General features: G+C 45.7%; 1 protein-coding gene across 1 annotated transcript; it reads left to right on the top strand.

Moving 5' to 3' along the window:
- Positions 1 to 1926: 1926 nt before the first annotated feature.
- Positions 1927 to 21435, top strand: LOC139386390 (proprotein convertase subtilisin/kexin type 7-like). The gene is made up of 16 exons (XM_071131956.1): positions 1927 to 2058; positions 3321 to 3794; positions 4069 to 4203; positions 4597 to 4762; positions 6830 to 6920; positions 7150 to 7204; positions 8757 to 8895; positions 8980 to 9080; positions 12014 to 12181; positions 12706 to 12810; positions 13002 to 13104; positions 15448 to 15604; positions 18110 to 18204; positions 18347 to 18440; positions 18615 to 18732; positions 18815 to 21435. Exons 2-16 carry the CDS (start codon positions 3381 to 3383, stop codon positions 19049 to 19051), a joined length of 2178 nt encoding a protein of 725 aa, XP_070988057.1. The 5' UTR covers positions 1927 to 2058; positions 3321 to 3380; the 3' UTR covers positions 19052 to 21435.

The following is a 21435-nucleotide window of genomic DNA, read 5'->3' on the forward strand; positions in this document are numbered from 1 at the left end:
CCTGGGTCTCAGCCACCGACAGACGGTAGATGCGTCTGCGCGGAGGCACAGCCCCTGCCAGCAGGTCGATGGCACAGTCCAAGGGGCGATGAGGAGGAAGACAAGTGGCGCGGGTCTTGGAGAATACCTCCAGCAAGACCTGGTAAACCTCCGGGGATGTTGGGCTGAAGGGCAACCATAGGACCCTCAACCAACGTGGAACCACAGGGGATGGGGAAGCGAAGTAGGTCCTCCAGCATTCAGGTGACCAGTCTGTGATTCTCATCCTTGACCATGAGATAGTGGGGCTATGGCGTTGGAGCCAAGCCAGGCCAAGGATGATCTTGTGAACTGGTGATGTTCTCCTGATGAATGGACTCCACGGTGAGGGTGAGTGGTTGGGTGATGGTTCAGGACCCTAATGGCCGACTATTGAAGGCGTGAACTAGGAAAGGATCGCGGGTATGATATGTTAAGAGTGGCAGCAAGGGTCTGGTCAATAAAGTTCCCCGCGGCACCAGAATCCACTAACGCTGTAGACACAGTACGTGAGGAGCAGTCAACTAGGGTGATGATGCCAAAAAGAGCATAGCAGAAAGTGATGATGAAATACTCACTCCTGCCCCAGGAGGTGGAAGATCACGTGACTGTCCCTCTGCTCGTGGATCCCGAATTGGGAAGTGCCGGACAATGCTGGAGCCCTCCTTGACCACAATACAGACAGAGCCCCAGCTGTGTTGCTCCACCGCAGGGAGGTGTGTGACCCCTTACCTCCACGGGTTCAGGCTCTGATCGAGTGTTCACTGAGGGATGGAGAGAAGCGATGAGAGTACCGAAGCTCCTGAATTAGGTTATTCAGACAGCCGGCCATCGCAATGAGTGCGTCCAAGGAGAGGATGTTGTCTCGACAGGCCAGTTCCGTCTGGACCTCCTCACACAGACCCCTTCTGAATAGCGTATAAAGCGCCGGCTTATTCCATCCACTGGATGCGGCTACTGTCCGGAAGGTGAGCATGTACTCAGCAGCCGTCTGGACCCCCAGCCGTAATTGAAGTAAGCGCTCACCCCCTTCTCTGCCCTCCGGAGAGAGCCATGAACCCCTCATTTGAATCTAGCTCCTCTCCCCCAAACGGTCGTTTCCCATTCCAACACCCACCTAGTCAGCAGAGAAATAACTGTGGCAACCTTGGACCTCTCGGTGGTGGTGCTCCCATCTGGTGTGTAAATTATAGGGAGCACTGTCATATTTATCCAGGAGGGACAAATGGGCATTGCTGACCTGAGAGGGTTGCTGAATGGGCTCTCTCAACTGGTTGTAGAGTATCCTCCGCTAGTTGACGACAACGCCTTCCGGGCATGTTCGAGAAGTTGCACTCTGAAGAGCCTCTTCCATAGCCGTCCCCAGTTGTGCCAGCTGGTTATGGCGTTGACGTAGAAAGTATCCCTGCTCGTCGACTGTCTGGGAGATATTCTGTTTTCCTGCTGCTTCCATTGTTGGGGTCAGAATTCTGTAACGTATACGCTGGGAGTCGGAAGAAAGTGGTGAGTTTAATAATAAATGGAACATTAAACAATATCACAAGTCGCATAAACAATACTGACTGGAGAAAGAACCTAAGGTAGTGCCAGATATAGGGGAGGTAATAAGTGAGGTGATGGAGTCCAGGTGTGCCTGATGATGATGGGCAGGTGCGTGTAATGATTGATGCCAGGTGTGCATAATGATCCCAAGACCAGTGGTTAGTATACCTGCGAAGTCGAACGGACGTGACAGTTACATTTTATGTAGGTTGGAAACACTTTTTACCTGGGTCCCAGTATGTTTAGCTAACATTCCACTGCTTGTACTCCGTGTCATGAGCCAAAGATGTTTAGCATGTCAAGGAATGCAATGACGGCTAAACATACTGGTACACATAATAAGACTAGATCTCCCCCAAGTGGAGAAACAAATTATAGACGGCCAAGTTGTTGCGGAAGTGACAACATTTCGGAAAACGACAGATGACAGCGAAATAGCTATCGTAAATGAAATTGTTGTCCACAATTAAACTGTGCAATAAAGACGTCGACGAAAAGGTAAAATACATAAATCAGTATGAAATTTAGCCATGTTATTATACTATACTTGCGTGTTGTGGGCTAGCTCTAGCTACAACATCCGCATGTCAAATGAGCCATACTGTCCGTTTATAGCTCACTAACTAACGTTAGTAATGATCAGATTCACCAACGACTTCTCTAGTTATTTACATAGCTAACTAGCTGTTGAATAAAAACAGTACAGTAAGCTGCGTTTCAGTCGCTGTCGTGTTATGAAACGAGCTTCCAAATTGCTTTACTGTAGCTAGGACAGTAACGTTAGCTAACTACAGTACTATAGCTAGCTAGCCTACGTATTCTGTACACTCTTGAAACAAGCAATAATGGGGTTTTACATCGGTGTATGATATCTAGCCATCTTACTAGCTGCTATGTCAAGTTGATTCCATGTATTTTGTAATTGGGATGTAGGAGGCTGAGTAAGCTAGTTAGTTTGGTAGAAGTAGGCCTAACACATACATGACATGGTTAACGTTAGCTAACAAACATGTTTTTCTTAATTTGCGAATATCTGTCAACATTGATATCCATACTCAATTAATTTACTACTGAATAACTGGTTGAACTGGTCAAACGACCCAGAAGTGACAACCCAAGTCTTCCCCTTTGTTGATGTAGCCTAGCTTATTCTGCTTTGTAGCTAAATTCGCCCATCTTAATTTACAAGCTTGACAGATTGTGTACAAGTGGGTTGAAATGGCCTCTGTCCACACCCAGTAAAAAACACAATGTGTGTGAATTCGTGACACAAGTCTGTTGTCGGTTGTCTTAGTCGGGTTATAGTCCTATTCTTTCCTAACAGAGAAAAATGGCTTGTCAATACTCGGCAAAATATGCGTTGTTGGCTTTGGCATTTTGTAGAACTTGAGTTGATTCATATGCTACATGGCGTTGTCCTTGTATTCTGTGGTTAGACTAGCCTATACTTAGCAGGATCATAGTGTCACATGGATATGGTACAACATGTACCTGCCGCCTCTCCAGTGTTGGTGTCATTAACAGCACAATGTTATATAGGGCTGGGGCAGTGATTGGCTGGAGGTCTGATATGAACAGTGTGCCAATGAAGGGTGTGTACCAATGTGTTACTTTGAGGGCTGTTGAATATGAGAACTGGGCTGTTGTTGTGAAATATCGCTACTGCCTTTTGAATACCACACTGCAGTGGAGCCATCTCTCTCCCTTCTGTGTGTTCAGCTACCTTCCCTACTCTTCCTCACCACACTGTGTCTCCTCAGGCTGCCGGTCCTAATGTGGAGGCGGAGCAGAACTTGCGTTGAGCACCTGCCTGTGTTGCCATGGGTTCACCCCCCTTGTTCCTGCTCCTCCTGGGCCTGACCCCTATGCTCCGTCTGACTGTTCATACCCTCCACACGTCCGTCCCTCCCGCGGCTCCTCCACCCTCCTGTGGGCCGGGCCAGTCATGGGCTGTCCGGTTGCACACAGACTCAGAGCTGCTGGAGGCTGACGGCTCCACCCTGCACGAGCTGGCCAGCATGGTGGCTGAGCAGGCTGGCCTGGAGAACAGGGGCCAGATAGGGCAGCTGGAGGGCCACTACCTGCTCTGTGCCGGCCCCGAGGAGGAGGGCAGAGCGGGGGACGTGCTGGCAGCCCACCCTCATGTGCTCTGGCACTCCCAGGAGCAGGTCCTCAGCCGCTCCAAGAGGGCAATGGCCTTCAACGACCCCAGATACCCCTTACAGTGGCACCTGGTGAGAATTGGGCCTAATTTGTCTTCTTTTATTTCCTCTTCAGAACTGTTTCATAGATAAGCAACATTTAGATCTACTTACGGCACACTTATAGCCTATAGAAGATTCAGATCTGTAAGAATGAACAGTGCTTTTTGAACTGAGTCACCTGTATGCCACATTTATTTTCATTCCTAATTTGCAAACAATGTCTTGGACTCGAACCATTGTCACTTCCCCGCTCTTCTCCTCCTCCATCCACGCTTTCTTCCTCCTCCTCTCCACCTACCCGCAGCACAACGATGTCAGGGAGGGCATGGACATCAATGTGACTGGTGTATGGGAGCGCAACATCACAGGGACAGGGGTGACAGTGGTGGTCGTGGATGATGGGGTTCAACACACCCTCCAGGACATTCAGCCAAACTATGTGAGTTTCATGCTGGCTACGTCTAGGCCTATTTCCTTTTTAGCTTTTTGCTGTTAAAAAGCATAAGATGACGCACACCTCAAAATCTTTTGTAGAGGTTCTGACTAACGGAGAGTAAACTATAAAAAGAAAGTAAGTAGCACACTCTAATTATGCTCCCAAATATTTCATGGGTATCGAAACCAACGTTCCGGCACGCAGTGCCTTCTTCAGTGTTAGGGTTCAGTGCCCTGAAAAAAGCACTGTGCCAGAAACGTTGGTTGCGATACCCATAAAATATTTGGGAGTATAATTAGTGACTTTCTTTCTATCATGTCATCATCTAGTATGTTATTTTCCAAATTCACATTCTCACAAATACAAATGTTGTCGTGCTTCATTCTGTCCCTTTAGAGTCCAGAGGGCAGTTATGACTTGAACTCCAACGACCCGGACCCCATGCCCCACCCGGACGCCCTCAGTGACAACCACCACGGCACGCGCTGCGCCGGGGAGATCGCCGCCGTCTCCAACAACAGCTTCTGTGCTGTGGGCGTGGCCTATGGCAGTAAAGTGGCAGGTACGTTGTGTGTTTGGAAGCTTGGTTATGGTAACTGGCAGAAGTTTTTCCAGGGTTGTGTTCATTAGTGCACACCGTAGCAAATAGTTTTGCACGGAAAATGAACATTTGTGTTGCTTATTGGACATGTAATTCCTCTCTGTTTGTCTGTTTTCTTTAGTTTTGTGCCTAGAGGGGAATTCAGACCCAAGTTACGCGCACATAAATGGAACTCTATTAACTTTTTATGCACTTTTCTCTCAATGAGTATTCTGATCTTGAACTTGGGCATCAGGAAACGCATGTGACAGCCAGCTAAAGGTTTGGGGTGGATATCATAGAAATTGAGGTGGCAGAGGTGTACGCCGTATTCTGACCGTGACTTAATTCCCTCATAACGCACCACCTTAACGCGCAAGGAAGCCATGAATAAGGTCGAGCACCTGTCTGTTCAAAGTGGAATAACATCTACTATTTCCGATAGAAATAACACCCTTCTCCATGCATGGTTATGTAGAAGTTGATAAGAGCTAGGTAAATGAGTAATCTGTTTGGAGAAGGGGATTGTAATTTCAAATAGCAATTGTTTTAGAGTATTTTTCCTTATGATCTCTAGAGACGAATGTGAAACCAATCATGGAATATAGCAAAATAATATCAACATGACATGTATTTCGGGCCTTTTTACAGTGCATTCGGAAAGTATTCAGACCCCTTGACTTTTTCCACATTGTTAGGTTACAGCCTTATTCTAAAATGTATTAAATGGTTTTTTCCCTTATCAATCTACACACTACCCCATAATGACAAAGCAAACACAGGTTTTTTAGAAATGTTTGCTAATAAAAAAATAAATAAATACTGAAATAACCTTTACATAAGTATTCAGACCCTTTACTCAGTACTTTGTTGAAGCACCTTTGGCAGCGATTACAGCCTCAAGTCTTCTTGGGTATGACACTACAAGCTTGGCACACCTGTATTTAGGGAGTTTCTCCCATTCTTCTCTGCAGATCCTCTCAAACTCTGTCAGGTTGGATAGGGAGAGTTGCTGCACAGCTATTTGCAGGTTTCCAGAGATGTTCAATTGGGTTCAAGTCCGGGCTCAGGCTGGGCCACTCAAGGACATTCAGAGAATTGTCCCAACTCCTGCGTTGTCTTGGCTGTGTGCTTAGTGTCATTGTCCTGTTGGAAGGTGAACCTTTGCAACAGTCTGAGGTCCTGAGTTCTCTGGAGCAAGTTTTCATCAAGGATCCCTCAGTATTTTGCACAGTTCATATTTCCCTCAATCCTGACTAGTCTCCCAGTCCCTGCCTCTGAAAAACATCCACACAGCATGTTGCTGGGTCCTGAGCACCGAGTTTGGGAATCGTTATGGAACTCACGACATCTGGATCGTTATCGTACAGTTCCATGATCAGTAGCCTATTCTGCACTTTTCTCACCTTCCAATATTTTATGGATTGCACAATTCAGGATGAATCAAACCACTGTAAACCACTTTCATTCATCAATATATTTTGTGCGTAAAGGGCTCCAGACCATGATTTTTAAATACTTTCCTAACCCTAAATTATCTACAAGATTAGAGTATTTTAAAATCAACCATTTGTTGTGGAGACAAGTATGCATATTTAGATGTCTGTCTTTTATCTATCCCTAGTATTCTGAACCCATTTTCTATATATTATATTGTCAATCAAGAATTCAAATTAAAGGTACACCGAATTTTAAACGGATGGCTTTAGATAAATGTACTGAAAACTCCATGAGGAAATCTGTTGGCCAGCAAGTGGGAGTGTTTTCAGCAGTTTAATTAAATCTATTCAGTGCACATAATATGCCTCTCCCAAAGAGCTCGTTGCGCACCTGCATAAGGTAAGTCTGAATACCACATACTGAGACGTGCTGAAATCCAAATGTGTAGGAATGGCATACATTTCCTAAGTCTGATTCGGGCCCCTCGTGAATAAAACCTTGGTCTGGTCAGGTGCTGAGAAAAACCTCATGGCCCTAGTTATGTAGATGGTGCTATGAGATTCTTATGTTTTTGAAGTTTTTTCTTCACGTCATGTTTTGTCTGTTCAGGTATCAGAGTCCTGGATGGGCCGCTCACAGACAGTATGGAGGCGGTGGCTTTCAACAAGCACTACCAGATCAACGACGTCTACAGCTGCAGGTACAACAGTGTACAGCTCAGCCTCACAGGACTCTGAACATGCTTGGGTTGCTTATAATCTCAGCGTAAAGCAAACTACTAAGCGTAATATACAGCCAACCACCGCTCTAAGCATAGTTATGAAGATATGCCCTTCTCGCTCTAGGCCCCCCCCTGCTTCTCTTCAGCGGCTGTAGGAAAAATGTGTCTGACTCAACTGTTCTCTCCTCTTCCCTTTCCTCCTCCTCAGTTGGGGTCCTGATGATGATGGCCGCACTGTTGATGGACCACACCCCTTGGGCAAGGTTGGTTTGGATACAACACACGTTACTACACACAACCCATTTCTAACACATATTGCCAGTCCTGGTCTCTTTATAGAAATGCATTATGAGAATGCATTTTTTTGCGCCACTCTTCTGTTCCAGCAGAGGGCAGTATACTGTTGCACTCTACAGGGCACAGTTTGTGAGTGTCTTATGAGACCAAAAAAAGAGAGCGAGAACGTCTCTCACACGTACACACACACACACACATTCTGAATTGAGACAGAGTGTCTGGCTTTTTCTGGTCATGTTCGTTGCCTACGTGTTCCCCACTCTCTGAATGGCTTTGGCAGGCACTGTGGAAGTGAATCAGAACCTCCAAATCCCCTCAGCCAGTCCCCATTGTCTAATAGAAATTCATGCTAGCTGCAGCATCCAACTTTTCACAAACCTAAGAATGGAGGTATACACACATAGTGATCATATAGTTATAGGATTATAGTGACATACACTGAGTATACCAAATATTAGAAACACCTTCCTACTATTGAGTTGCACCCCCCTTTTGCCATCAGAACAGCCTCGTTGGGGCATGGACTCTACAAGATGTCGAAAGCATTCCACAGGGACGCTGTCCCATGTTGACTCCAATGCTTCCCACAGTTGTGTCAAGTTGGCTGGATGTCCTTTGGTTGGTGGAAAGAGGGGTACTTTTTACCCCTTTTTCTCTCCAATTTCGTGATATCCAATTGGTAGTTAGTCTTATCCCATTGCTGCAATTCTCGTACGGATAGGCGAAGATTGTGAGCCACGCATCCTCCGAAACACGTTCCTGCCAAGCCGCACTGCTTCTTGACACACTGCTCGCCTAACCTGGAAGCCAGCCTCACCAATTTGTCAGAGGAAACACTAACTGGCGACCGTGTCATCATGCATGCGCCTGGCCCGCCACAGGAGTCGCTAGAGCACGATGGGACAAGGGCATCCCTGCCGGCCAAACCCTCCAACCCAGACGGCGCTGGGCCAATTGTGCGCCACCTCATGGGTCTCCCGGTCGCGGTCAGCTGTGACACAGCCCGGGATCAAACCCGGGTCTGTAGTGACACCTCTAGCACTGCGAGGAGGCCCGGTGGACCATTTTTGATACACACAGGAAACTGTTGAGCGTGAAAACCCCCAGCAGCGTTGCAAATCTTGACATAAACTAGTGCACCTGGCACCTACTACCGTACCCCGTTCAAAAGCACATAAATATTTTGTCTTACCCATTCACGCCCTGAATGGCACACATGCACGATCAATAACTCAAGGCTTAAAAGGTCTCCCCTTCATCTACACTGATATGAAGTGGATTTAACAAGTGACAGCAGTAAGGGATCATAGCTTTCACCTGGTCAGTCTATATAATGGAAAGAGCATGTGTATACTCAATATTGAATATTCAGGTATGACTAGGCCTGAGAATGCTGCTCACCGATGAGGACCCTTGTTAACCATTTTAAAATGTTACTATATACTCTGATTGGCTGTATAAGTCTACAAGAAGTTACTAGGCGTGACTGAAGCGAATGTTTCCTTGTTTTGCCTGTAGGCGGCGCTGCAGCATGGCGTGATTGCTGGCAGAAGGGGCTTCGGCAGTATCTTTGTCGTCGCCAGTGGCAACGGAGGCCAGTACGAGGACAACTGCAACTACGATGGCTATGCTAACTCAATCTACACTGTTACCATTGGTAAGTGAATAGGAGCAATGTTGCCTGTCTGTGTGTGTGTGTGTGGTGGTGAGTGTTTTCTAATTGTGTGTGTGTGTCTCGTAGGAGCAGTAAATGAGGAAGGGAAGATGCCCTTCTATGCTGAGGAGTGTGCCTCCATGTTGGCTGTCACCTTCAGCAGTGGGGGCAGAACGCTACGCAGTATTGTGAGTCTACTAGTAGCAAACACACACACCATTTAGGGCGTTATCACACAGTTCTGAGTTATAGTTTGAATCAGAGTTCCATTATATGTTGTGTTTCTTTCCTTTTGGTCCGTTTGGTTTTACATCGCCAAATGTCAAGACGCATAACCTGTGTGTCCCAAACTTCATATTACTTTCGCTTTGGTCTTCCAGCAACATGCGGGACTAAACAGCTCAATAGTCACTAACTATATTCCATAGCCTATATCCCCGGGTATAGCCCCCTCCCCTCTCCCCTAATCCGCATCAGATGCAATCATAAATGTGCTGCTACTCACAGAATGTTTCAGAGGTGCCAAGTTGAGGTACTGCGTGCATTTCATCAAATGCTCTCAGTCAAACAGCCAATAATACTGCACACCTCTGGTTCTTTTCCTGTGTTTGGTCCGGACTGCATTCTCACCTGCAGTGAACTGCACCACGGTACCAATGGGATCCCCCTTCCAAAGACTGGTTGTGCCTTGCCCCTTAAGACATAGATTGATGTGAAAGTTAGACAGTGGGATATTGACAGATGATACTGTACTGTGCCATCAGACATCTTTGAATGAAGCAGAGAGGACACATTGATGGCTAGTGAGCTAAAGGAAAACTGCCCAAAAACTGTATTTTGGGTGCTTAGTCCATTGTTGATATAGTCCCAGAACGCTTTGCATGTCAGCAATCAAGTTTTCAAGATACATAACTTTCAAAGTACAGAAATGCTGTCGGTATGCTGCATTTTGCATCATGTGATGCTGCGTTTTGAGCGAGGGCAAAGGAGAGGGTTTTTAGGAAGCTAGAGAGGTAAGGCAAAACTCTGTTTGCTGCTGTTTGTTGCCATCTCCTGGGTAACATGGTTTGGCCGGGTGATGTAAGCCCCGGGTTAAAACCATCAAACTCTCAACTGGCATCTGTGACTTCCTGAAAAGCCAAATCCACCACTTAACACCAGGCCAAGTGATTTTAGGGCTAGGCTCTAGCTCTTCTACCCTGTCGCACGGGTGCTCTGCACATACTGTGTGTATCCCACACGGCACCCTATTCCCTATATAGTACACTGCTTTTGACCAGTAGTGCGCTATATACGCAACAGGGTGACATTTGGGATACAGACACCGTATCCACCCACCAGCCCGACTGCCTCTAGCTGCCATGTGCTATTCTGCAGTGCCACCACTGCTATGCACCATTCCCTCATCACATTCACAACACATGGGATACCATTTGATGTTGAGCAGTGCTGCAGTCTGTGAGCTCGCTTTTCCGCTCTGTGCTGTCATGGCTTTGCTTTAAATAAGAGAAGACATTCTAGCTGACCATATGTCTGTGGATTCTTCCTCCGTCCCTTTCCCTCCACAGCAGAGAGGCCGCATGTCGTGTTCCCGTCAGACTCTCTCCTCTCGGTGTCCGACCAGGCCCGTCGTCACCTATGATCAAACACCCCTAGCTGTCTGTCTGGGTCACCAACGCTCCAGAGAGGTCCCTTACTCCTCTGGAAGACGGGCTGTTTAGACGGCACTGTTAGGATCTGTACTGCAATTCTGCGTCCCAAGTGGCTCCCGATTTGTTTTCCTTTTTTATAGTACATTATATATTTTATATTAATTTGACAGGGAGTCGATGCTGAGACCAATGTCTCTTTTTTCCAGATGAGGCCTGTATAGCACCACCATGCACAATACAATAAACACATTCAACTACACATTCATATACACATTACCGTACACGAAAAGCCAAACACAATCATAAGAAACAGACACAATCTTCAGTGAGAAGGTCCCCTAACAATCTGAAATGCCCTAGAGGCACACATTCCTCCATTTTGAAAGTGTATTGTAGATCGTTCCACCCGTAAGGTGCTAAACAACTCAGTAGAGATGGAAGGGATGTCCAGAGTTGGCCATCCCTGAGCCCGGGTCCGGTAGCTCGTACGTAGGTTAACAATGAGACAAGGTATGGCGGAAGTTTATGCAAGAGGGCTTTATAGACGAGAAGAGCGCAATGCATTGATCTTCAAAGAGGGCCAGGTTACTTTCTGATACAAAATGAAAGGATGTGTACTGAACCTATTGCCCATAATAAAGTGCATAGCGCTATGATAAACTACATCCAATGGCTTCAATACAGTGGCAGCTGCATTCATATAAATGTGTATGCAGGTCATTTGAATGAAGCCATTGGCTGTAGTTTATCATAGCGCTATGCACTTTATTATGGGCAATAGGTTCAGTACACCTCATACCATACCATTGTCATGCATTTTATGCTCATAAGCTAGTACATATGCAAAAATACACCCTATACTCTAACCCAAAAGTACACACATCACAGAGCTCATATGTTATTCTCTCTTTGTTTATGTCAGATATTGAGCCCATGACTGTCCGGGGTATTTCCCGCTCAAGTCCAATAGGGAATAGTCTCTCGTTTGGGACTCAACCATAGTAATTTCTCTCCATTTGGAAGGGCTATGGGATCTATACTAGTATGCAGGTCTGAAATGCTTGATCGTGTCAGTGATCATTCAGTAAGGCTGAAACGGTGTCTATAGAGCCGGTAGAAATGCATGTGAAGCGAGAAAATGGCATCTTTATCTGTTACCCCCTTCCCCCGGGCAGATATGTTTATCAGTGACTCCCACCCATCAGCAGCCTTTTTCTCCCTGCTGTCTCCCTGTCCCTGTAGTCCTATCAATCTCTCTCCCTCCTTCACCACTTCCTGTCTGTCTGTTTTAGCACTTCTCTCTCCTTGTCCTCCACCTTAATTCCCTCCATCTCCAACTCTCTCCATGTTTTATTTTCCTGCCTAGTCATCGCATAGCTCCTTACCACTGACTGTTTGTAATAGTGTGAGAGTGTTTTGTCTGCATACATGTTTATGACTATTCTTCTGTGTGTGTGTGTACTGTGTAGGTGACGTCAGACTGGTCACTGCAGCAGGGCACGGGCTGTACTGACGGGCACACGGGCACCTCGGCGGCGGCACCCCTGGCGGCTGGCATGGTGGCTCTGATGCTGCAGGTCCGGCCCTGTCTCACCTGGAGAGACGTGCAGCACATCATCACCTACACAGCCACACAGGTACAATATACATGACAACAGAGTGACATCATCACCTACACAGCCACACAGGTACAATCTACATGACAACAAAGTGACGTCACCACCTACACAGGTACAATCTACATGACAACACCACCTACATGCACACTTCACAGTCATGTCATACAGTGAGCTCTAAAAGTATTGGGACATTGACATACTAACCTCTCCCGGTTACAATAACAGTGGAGGTTAGCATTTTTGGGGGCTATGATATATTGTCCCAATACATTTAGTCCCCTAAAATGGTAGGATTATGTCCAAACAGTGCTCTGGTTTCTAAACGGTTCACCTGATATGGATGAAAATGCCCTCCAATGAAAGCTGACAGTCTGGTATCATTTCAAATCCAGAGTGCTGGAGTACAGAGCCAAAAGAACAAAACAGTCACTGACCCAATACAATTTTGGACCTCACTGTATGACCCCCCTTTATGTACTGTAGAATTAATCACTGCTACACAAGCACATACAGTTCCTAATTGTGTGTGTGTGTGTGTGTAGTATGATGTGCAAGGGGATTGGAAAATAAATGGAGCGGGCTTCCACCACAGTCACCAGCACGGCTTCGGCCTGCTCAACGCCTGGCGGCTGGTCAACGCTGCCAAGGTACCTCTCCACCTCACCCACTCCCTTCCTAATGTCTCAGCAGCACACTAATGTCAAGCTTTACCAACTACACTACTGACACCGTTAGGAGTGGTAGGGATTTTCTTTCAGCTAATTCAATGTTCTGCTCACTTAAAATAGACTGAGGGTATACGTGAAAGTTTTTTGTTTTGTGCGTGTGTATTAATCAGGTGTGGGAGATGGTGCCGTTCCTAGTGTCCTATCAGAGCCCAGTGCTGAAGGAGGAGGAGCTTATCCCAGCCTATCCAGATCAACTCAACCTAACCTGGAACGGTTGGTAACGTTTGTGTGTGTGAGAATGAGCAAGCAAGCGAGTCTGAATATTTGCTGTTTCTCTTCTCTCTGCCAGTGCTCTCCAGAGAGACCCTCCCAACAGGCAATCAACAGTCTGCCCTTATTAGGCAATGTTCTTCAGAGTCTCTCTGTCACTGGGTACACTGACTGAACTATGGAGGAGAGAACACATCCCTACGTTCCCTCTCTCTCCCTCTCTGACACACACACACACACACACACACACACACACACACACACACAGTGTCACAGCAGAGATGTCTGTATTTCTCCTCCCTCCCTCTCTCTTCTTCCCTCCTAGTCCAGCGTATGCAGCCTGTGTGTTGCCTTTTCTGTGGTCAGAAGCAGAGCCAGAAGCACTGTGTTTCGTTTCCCTGCTGCAGCACAGCTGTGTGTGTGTGTGTGTGTGTGTCCAGTCTCACGTGACTAGGGTTCCTAAGGACAAAGCAGAGGAGGAGTTGTTGACAAAGGCTAAATGTTTTAGTCCAAGTGAGACATGCGTTTTGAATTAATGAAATTCGAGATATAAATTGACTTTGTATTTATACATGGAAATTATATTTCCGTTCATTAAAAAGTATGCTAGTTTTGGTTATTCCCAACGATACATGAGGCAGGTTGTTATGTTAAACTACTCTATCGCTATTTGTTGTCCTTGTTGCTATGTGTTTTGGCCGGTCCATTAGCTTAAGGTCCAGTGGTTAGTGTGATCACTATTTTCTTCCCATGTGAAAAGGGAAGACTAGAGTGTTCAGTCCCAAACGTTGGATTCCCAAAAGATAGGCGCGTGTTGTTGAAAAGCCGCTGTTAAAAACGTCTTAAGATGTTTGTCAGGAGAGGAATGTATGGGGTGCATGCCAGGCCAGCGTTGATTAAAACCTCTGCCATTCAAACTGCATCCCAAATTGCACTCTGTTCTTATAGTGCACGAAGTCTGACCCGGGCTCATAAGGCTCTGATCAAAAGTCATGCAAATATCTAGGGAAAGGGGTACCACTTGGGATGTAGCTACAATCTCTGGCTAATTAATCTTCCCGTGTGTCGGAGAGGGAGAGAACAGTAGAAGCGAAGCATAGCCGTTGTGTTGATTTAGCTTCATTGAGTTGATTATGCAGACCTCCATATTGGTGAAAAAGATTCTATCATTTCAGAGCTTGGAGCATTTGGGTTGCAACAAGTTTGTGCATCATTTAATATGAAACGTGTATGAAAAGGCAGTAACACACTCTTAAAACACACCAGTTGTGATTATGTGGATGAGGAGTGAGATTCTCATTAAAAGTCACTGTCTTTGTGGGAGGGTCTCTGAGGAACTCTTACCAGTCCTGTATGTTTGGCAGATGATTGGACTCCAGGAAGAGTCCATACTTTCCCCCCTCCCTCCCTCCATCCATCCTGCTCTACCCCTATACACTCTGCCCCTCTCTCTGCACCCCTTCACCACCACTCTCTCTTCCTCCACACCTTTGTATATCCCTCCCTCCAGCTCTCCTTCCTTGGCCTGGTGAAGTGTTTTTCCCTAGATGGTAATGGGGCATTAAGGCCCATTAGCAAACAGGGGGTGAGGAAATGCCAGTGAATTACAGTACGCTGCTGCTGGAGGTCAGGAATCCAGAGTGAAACGGAGGCTCTGCTGTGAGGGACTTACAAGTCTGTCTGCTCCTTGCATGTTCTACGACTGAGACATATTGTATTCCTCTGGGGGGGCGTGAACATTTTACTCTACTTGTGACTACCAGATGTCCTCACAAGAATTGGCTGTATAATATCGACAACAGAGCCATTGCACAGTGGATGGTGCAGTAACAATGTTAAAGGCTTCTGGGGAAGATTTGGGTGTAAAAGGAGACCGCTCAGACAGCAGTCAAATTACGAAAATGTATTTGAATGTCCCAACAGGCACCTGATACAATTGCTAAAACAATATATAGTCATTCTGAATGAAGAAGACATGCATCATTACAGACACTGGGTAATATGAGACTGATGACACTTTCAACAACTTTCAATTAAACATGAGGACAGTGATACATGATCTTGAACAGAGGCGAAAACAAGATTGCAGGTGTCTGGGACAGATGCATATACAAAGATCTTATGGGGAAATACAGTTTCACACTAAATGGAATGGCCTTAGATGGCCTTTAATTAAGATTGGACCTATGGGCAACCAGAGTAAAGGTCAATCACGTGTGGCCACAGCCGACCCTTCACTGTTTATATGTAGTTTTCATTGGCTCCTCTGCTCTTCCCCTCACTCTGCCGTTCCTATAGAAAGACATATAGTCATTCATTAGGATCTCTGTGCTCCTCTCACCCCAGTCACTGCAGCTGACCTCAGGCAGTCCGGGATGCAGACCTTGGAGCACGTGTCTGTCACCTTGACGATGGTCCATTCTCGCCGTGGCAACGTGGAGATTGTACTACTCTGCCCCAGTGGCATGACCTCACTCATCGGGGCGCGCCGTACTCTGGACATGTGAGTTAGCGCACGCACACAAATCAAATGAAAAGCTTATTAGTCGCGTACATAGATTTGGATAATGTTATAGCAGGTGCAGCGAAATGCTTGTTTCTAGCTCCAACAGTGCAGTAATAACTAGGGATGCACGATATATCGGTGAACATATCGGAATCGGCCGATATTAGCTAAAAATGCCAACATCGGCCTGATGTCTAGTTTAACGCCGATGTGAAAGACCGATGTCAAAGCTGACGTGCATACCTATATAACGTAGGTACATGACGCCATGTAACACTTAGTGCTACATGTGCTACAGCATTCCTAACCTAGCCCACAATGTCTGCTGTGTGGATGGAGCAGTCAACAAGTCGAGCAGTCATTTGAAAGAGTAAGACATTTTCAGCGTGACAACTCGAAGGCGAAATCCATTAAAGCCAAGATAATGGAATTCATTGCTCTTGACAATCAACCGTTTTCTGTCGTGGGTGATGTTGGCTTTCGCCGACTGGTCGATCACCAGTACACACTACCTAGTACTCTCTTTTTCAGATGTTTCCCTACTGGAGTTAAACGGTAATAGTGTCACTGCTAAATAAAAAAATAAAAAAATGCTATTAGCTTTACGACTGTCATTTGGACCAGCGATATCAACCCCATGAGTCTGACAGCACAGTGGGTCGTCAAGGATTTTGTACTGAGGAAGTCGTATTGCATGTTCATGGTTGTCATGCCGGTCCTGCCATTTCAATGGCATTTGACAACATGTTTGAAACATGAACACACTAGCTAGTTCCATTTGAACAACTGACTGGAGTGTGTGTGTGTGTAACCTTTTTTTTATTTAACTAAGCAAGTCAGTTAAGAACAAATTCTTATATACAATGACGGGCAAACCCGGACGACGCTCGGCCAATTGTGCGCAGCCCTATGGGACTCCCAATCATGGCCGGATGTGATACAGCCTGGATTCGAACCAGGGACTGTAGTGACACCTCTTGCACTGAGATGCAGTGCCTTAGACCGCTGCATCCATGTGTGTGTGTGTTAACTATTTAACTGCACTAGAATGCTTAAAAGGCCGCCAATTTTTTTTATAGAAGTTATCGGTATCAGCTTTGTTTTAGCAAGGAAAATATCGGTATCGGCCAAAAATTTAATATCAGTGCATCACTAGTAATAACAGTGCACACACAGACACTATATATTCAAAAGTATGTGTGGGCACACCTTCAAAGTAGTAGATTATACTATTTCAGCCACACCCGTTGCTGACAGGTGTATTCAATCAAGCACACAGCCATGCAATCTCCATAGACAAACATTGACAGTAGAATGGCCTTACTGAAGAGCTCAGTGACATTCAACGTGGCACCGTCATAGGATGCCACCTTTCCAACAAATATCTGCCTTGCTAGAGCTGCCCCGGTCAACTGTAAGTGCTGCTATTGGGAAGTGGAAACGTCTAGGAGCAACAACAGGTCGACCGCGAAGTGGTAGACCATACAAGCTCAGAATGGGACTGCCGAGTACTGAAGCGCGTAGCTCATAAAAATCAACTGTCCTTGGTTGCAACACTGACTACTGAGTTCCAAACTGCCTCTGGAAGCAACGTCAGCACAATAATTGTTAGTTGGGAGCTTCATGAAATGGGTTTCCATGGCCGAGCAGCCGCACACAATCCTAAGATCACCATGCGCAATGCCAAGCGTTGGCTTGAGTGGTGTAAAGCTCGCCGCCATTGGACTCTGGAGCAGTGGAAACACTTTCTCTGGAGTGATGAATCACACTTCACCATCTGGCAGTCTGATGGACGAATCTGGGGTTGGCGGATGCCAGGAGAACACTACCTGCCCAAATGCATATAGCTAACTGTAAAGTTTGGTGGAGGAGGAATAATGGTCTGGGTCTGTTTTTCATGGTTTGGCTAGGCCCCTTAGTTCCAGTGAAGGGAAATCTTAACGCTACAGCATACAATGACATTCTAGATGATTCGGTGCTTCCAACTTTGTGGCAACAGTTTGGGGAAGGCCCTTTGATGTTTCAGCATCACAATGCCAATGTGCACAAAGTGAGGTCCATACAGAAATGGTTTGTCGAGATCGGTGTGGAAGAACTTGACTGGCCTGCACAGAGCTCTGACCTCAACCTCATCGAACACCCTTAGGATGAATTGTAACACCGATTGCGAGCCAGGCTTAATAGACCAACATCAGTGCCCGACCTCACTAATGCCCTTGTGGCTAAATGGAAGCAAGTCCCCACAGCGATGTCCCTTCCAACATCTAGTGGAAAGCCTTCCCAGAAAAGTAGAGGCTGTTATAGCAGCAAAGGGGGAACCAACTCCATATTAATGGCCATGAATTTGGAATGAGATGTTCAACGAGGTGGTGTCCACATACTTTTGGTCATGTAGTGCATGTACACACTGATTTTAGTTTGACATTCTATTTACTTACTCAAAAAAAAAAAATGGCACAAAATATGACATCTTTGCCTCTGTCCTTTTGTGTGTTACTCCAGGGATACCTCTGGTTACTCAGACTGGACGTTCTCCACTGTGCGCTGCTGGGGGGAGAGAGCCGAGGGCCAGTACAGGCTGCAAGTCTCTGACCACAGTAAGGACCAGTCTTTGTCTCTCTGTCGTTCACCTGTCTGCCACTGACTACTACATGACCCTGGCCACAGTATGAGCTCTCTGTTGCTCAGTCATCATCCCCCCCCCCCCTCTCTGTCTTTGTCCCTTTCTTTGTTTTTTAGAAGACCCTGGGTTGACCCTGGGCTCTCTGAAGCACTGGAAGCTCACTCTGTACGGCTCCTCTCTGTCCTTCGAAGAGGTCAAGGAGAGACAGAGGTCAGGAGACACATCACTGCTAAAACAGCAGCCTGCATTGATATAAATAGAAAATATGTCTAATTATATTTATGTGTTTTTGGATGCTCTATTTTTAAAGGGAAGGGATATTTAGTCATTGGTGCTCCCTTAGTGGATGTGAACATTGATTTGGGTGTGTGTTTTGATTGACAGTGTAGTGGAGGAGGCTATGGGGGGGCAGTATCTGGACAGCAGTTTCTCCCTGCCCTGTCCTGCAGGCATGGACATCCCCTCTGAGACGGTCAGCCCGTTCACCTCCAAGAGCCTCAAGGTATGTTACACACACTCACACAAAATAAATATGCCTAATTTTGTAATTTCCTCCCCTCACCCATCACCATGTCTCTGTGTAGTCTCTGCTACTGCTGGGCTGCTTTGCTCTCTTCTGGTCCTTGTACTACACCCTGGAGGTGACCCTGGCCAACCTGGACTTTAGGGGACTGTGTCGGCGGGGCAGGGGGACGCGGGGCTCCCGCGGGGGCCGGGGGAGAGGCACTGGAACTCTGGGGGACAGCTCTGAGCTGGAGATGCAGAGTGTGTTGGACTCAGAGTACAAGGTGCCCTTCATCACTGGCGACACTGCCACATAACACTGGAGAAAACCTCTGTCCTTTCTCCTTACGACATCCCACCCGCTGCTCAACAGTCTGGGCCTGGCACCAGTGGGGCCAACTGAACTGAACTGGAGACTGAACTATGTGGGCTGGAACTGTGTGCTCACTGGCCAACCCATTGCTCCCCAATCCTGTGGCCTTTTATCAGTGTTGCAGTGCCCCATGTGTGTGTGAATAAGTGTACTGCGGTGGAGCAACCTAAACCCCCTGGATCTCTCAGGACCCTCCGGTCTCACCTAGCAGTGCTATAGAGGTGGTAGTTTAACTTGGTCTTTGGTTTGGAGTATATATCACTAGTTTGGTTCAGTCCCATACCTGGGTCTTTTAGTGTGGGACGGACAACCAGACAGAGCATCACTCCCGGGGCCGTTTCCTGGACAACCAGACAGAGCATCACTCCCGGGGCCGTTTCCTGGACAACCAGACAGAGCATCACTCCCGGGCTGGTTTCCTGGACAACGATTAAGGCTAATCTTGGTCAGGATTAGGTTTAGTCTGGGTTTATGGCAAACTTCTAAAGTTTATTAGGTGTGTACCATGGGAAGGCATTACAATGCTGTGTGTGTGTTTTAAAATGTAAATGGTGTTTGGTTTTGAGGATGTGTGTGAGTGCTCTTGATTATGGTTACTTTAAGTTATTTTTTTAAATTAAAGGTGTTACTCATAGGATTTTATAAAAATGTTGCATTGTAATTTCAGAAAATGTCCATAATACACTGTGTACAAAACAAACACCTTCCTATTATTGAGTTGCACCCTCCCTTTTGCCCTCAGAACAGCCTCATTTTGTCAGGGCATGGACTCTACAAGGTGTCAAGCATTCCACAGGGATGATGGCCCATGTTGATGCCAATTATTCCCACAGTTGTCAAGTTGACTGGATGTCCTTTGGGTTGTAGAACAAGTTGCTTTCGGTTTTGATCCACCAGCCTCAAACAGCTGTAAAATAATGTATTTTTTGCAACGATTGAGATGGTACAATGGTTCCCAACACTATTCAATGCTTGTTTTTGCACATAAATTGAGCGAACAGTGTAGAATTTGAGCAGCTAGGAAATAAGCAATTTCCACTAGATAAGTCAGAACAGCTTTCCTATTTTAACAGATGCTGTTCTGGTGGGAGATTATCACAGGTACGATAATATTGTGAAACACTATTAGCGACAGATATTTTATGGACATTTTCTGAAATTACAATACAAAAAATAAATCCTTTGTGTAGAAACTTTAAAGCTACAATATGTAACTATTTGGGTGACCTGACCAAATTCACAGAAATGTGAGATATTTAATTCCTATTGAAAGCAGTATAAGAAGCAGTAGATCTGTTCTATGTGTGCTATTTCTATGCTTCCCATTCTGAAGTTTTGTTTTTGCTTCTTTTGCTTTTGGTTTTGGACACCAACTTCAAACAGCTGAATATACAATATTTTTGGTTATGGAAAATATATTTCACAACGACTTTGATGGTACAATGATTCTCTACACAATGGCGGTTTTGTCACAAACTGAAATTAGGGGATCTATTCTAATTTTAGCAAACAGGAAATGGTGGAGCGATTTCTGCATAGTGCACCTTTTACTTAATTATTTTGTAAACAGACCTCCCGTTTGGGCGTGGTGGTTTTGGAATGTTATTTATACTATATATATATACATTTTTCTGGTACTTGAGCTTGATTTGGGGGTTGGATGTGTTTCATTTTTTTTTGTATCAACTGTAATATGTTACAATCAACAATATTTCAGAGTTTGATTTTTTTTAATTAACTGAAACAGATTTTATTTGTGTTTACTGGACTAAACTGGAAGCCTGTTCCGGTCACAGCTTGACTGAGTAAAATGAATTGGAGTTTCAGGCTGGATCATTCCCATAATTTCCCTTCCAATCATACTAGAGCAATTTAGGACGAAGTCAGTGCTATCGCCGGCGTGTTTTGGACTTCTAACCCCTTTTTTAAACATTGTCTGACCTACAACAGCTGGGTTGTTGCATTAGTCTGTGTGATTAACGGGGGTTGAGGTAGAGTGGTGTTTGAGACACGGGCGGATCCCGAAAAATGTTTATTCTCACAAAAAACGTGTGAGCGACAATCTATTAAAAGCTGACCCTAGTCGTTAGAAGGCAAGAGGTTCTTCTACGTAGATCATTGGAAATCCCAGGACATAGTCTTATACTGTAATAAGCTCATATAGTTTCTGTCACAAACTCTAAACTTGTCACTGACTAATTGGATATTCATTTCCCACTGAGCAAACAATTTCTGTACTTACAGCATTCTTTTTCATTTATGCATTTTTTGCTTAACGATCCTTATTTGTGCATTGACATTTGTCAATAAAACTCATGGATGCAAGTA

The sequence above is a fragment of the Oncorhynchus clarkii genome, chromosome 27, assembly GCF_045791955.1.
Source record: "Oncorhynchus clarkii lewisi isolate Uvic-CL-2024 chromosome 27, UVic_Ocla_1.0, whole genome shotgun sequence".
NCBI classification, from domain to species: Eukaryota; Metazoa; Chordata; class Actinopteri; order Salmoniformes; family Salmonidae; genus Oncorhynchus; species Oncorhynchus clarkii.

Coding starts and splice junctions, on each gene's coding strand:
- LOC139386390 (XM_071131956.1), top strand. CDS start 3,381: ATGGGTTCACCCCCCTTGTTCCTGCTCCTCCTGGGCCTGACCCCTATG. Junction 4,204..4,596: donor AGGACATTCAGCCAAACTAT/GTGAGTTTCATG, acceptor CTGTCCCTTTAG/AGTCCAGAGGGCAGTTATGA. Junction 18,441..18,614: donor GAGGTCAAGGAGAGACAGAG/GTCAGGAGACAC, acceptor TTTGATTGACAG/TGTAGTGGAGGAGGCTATGG.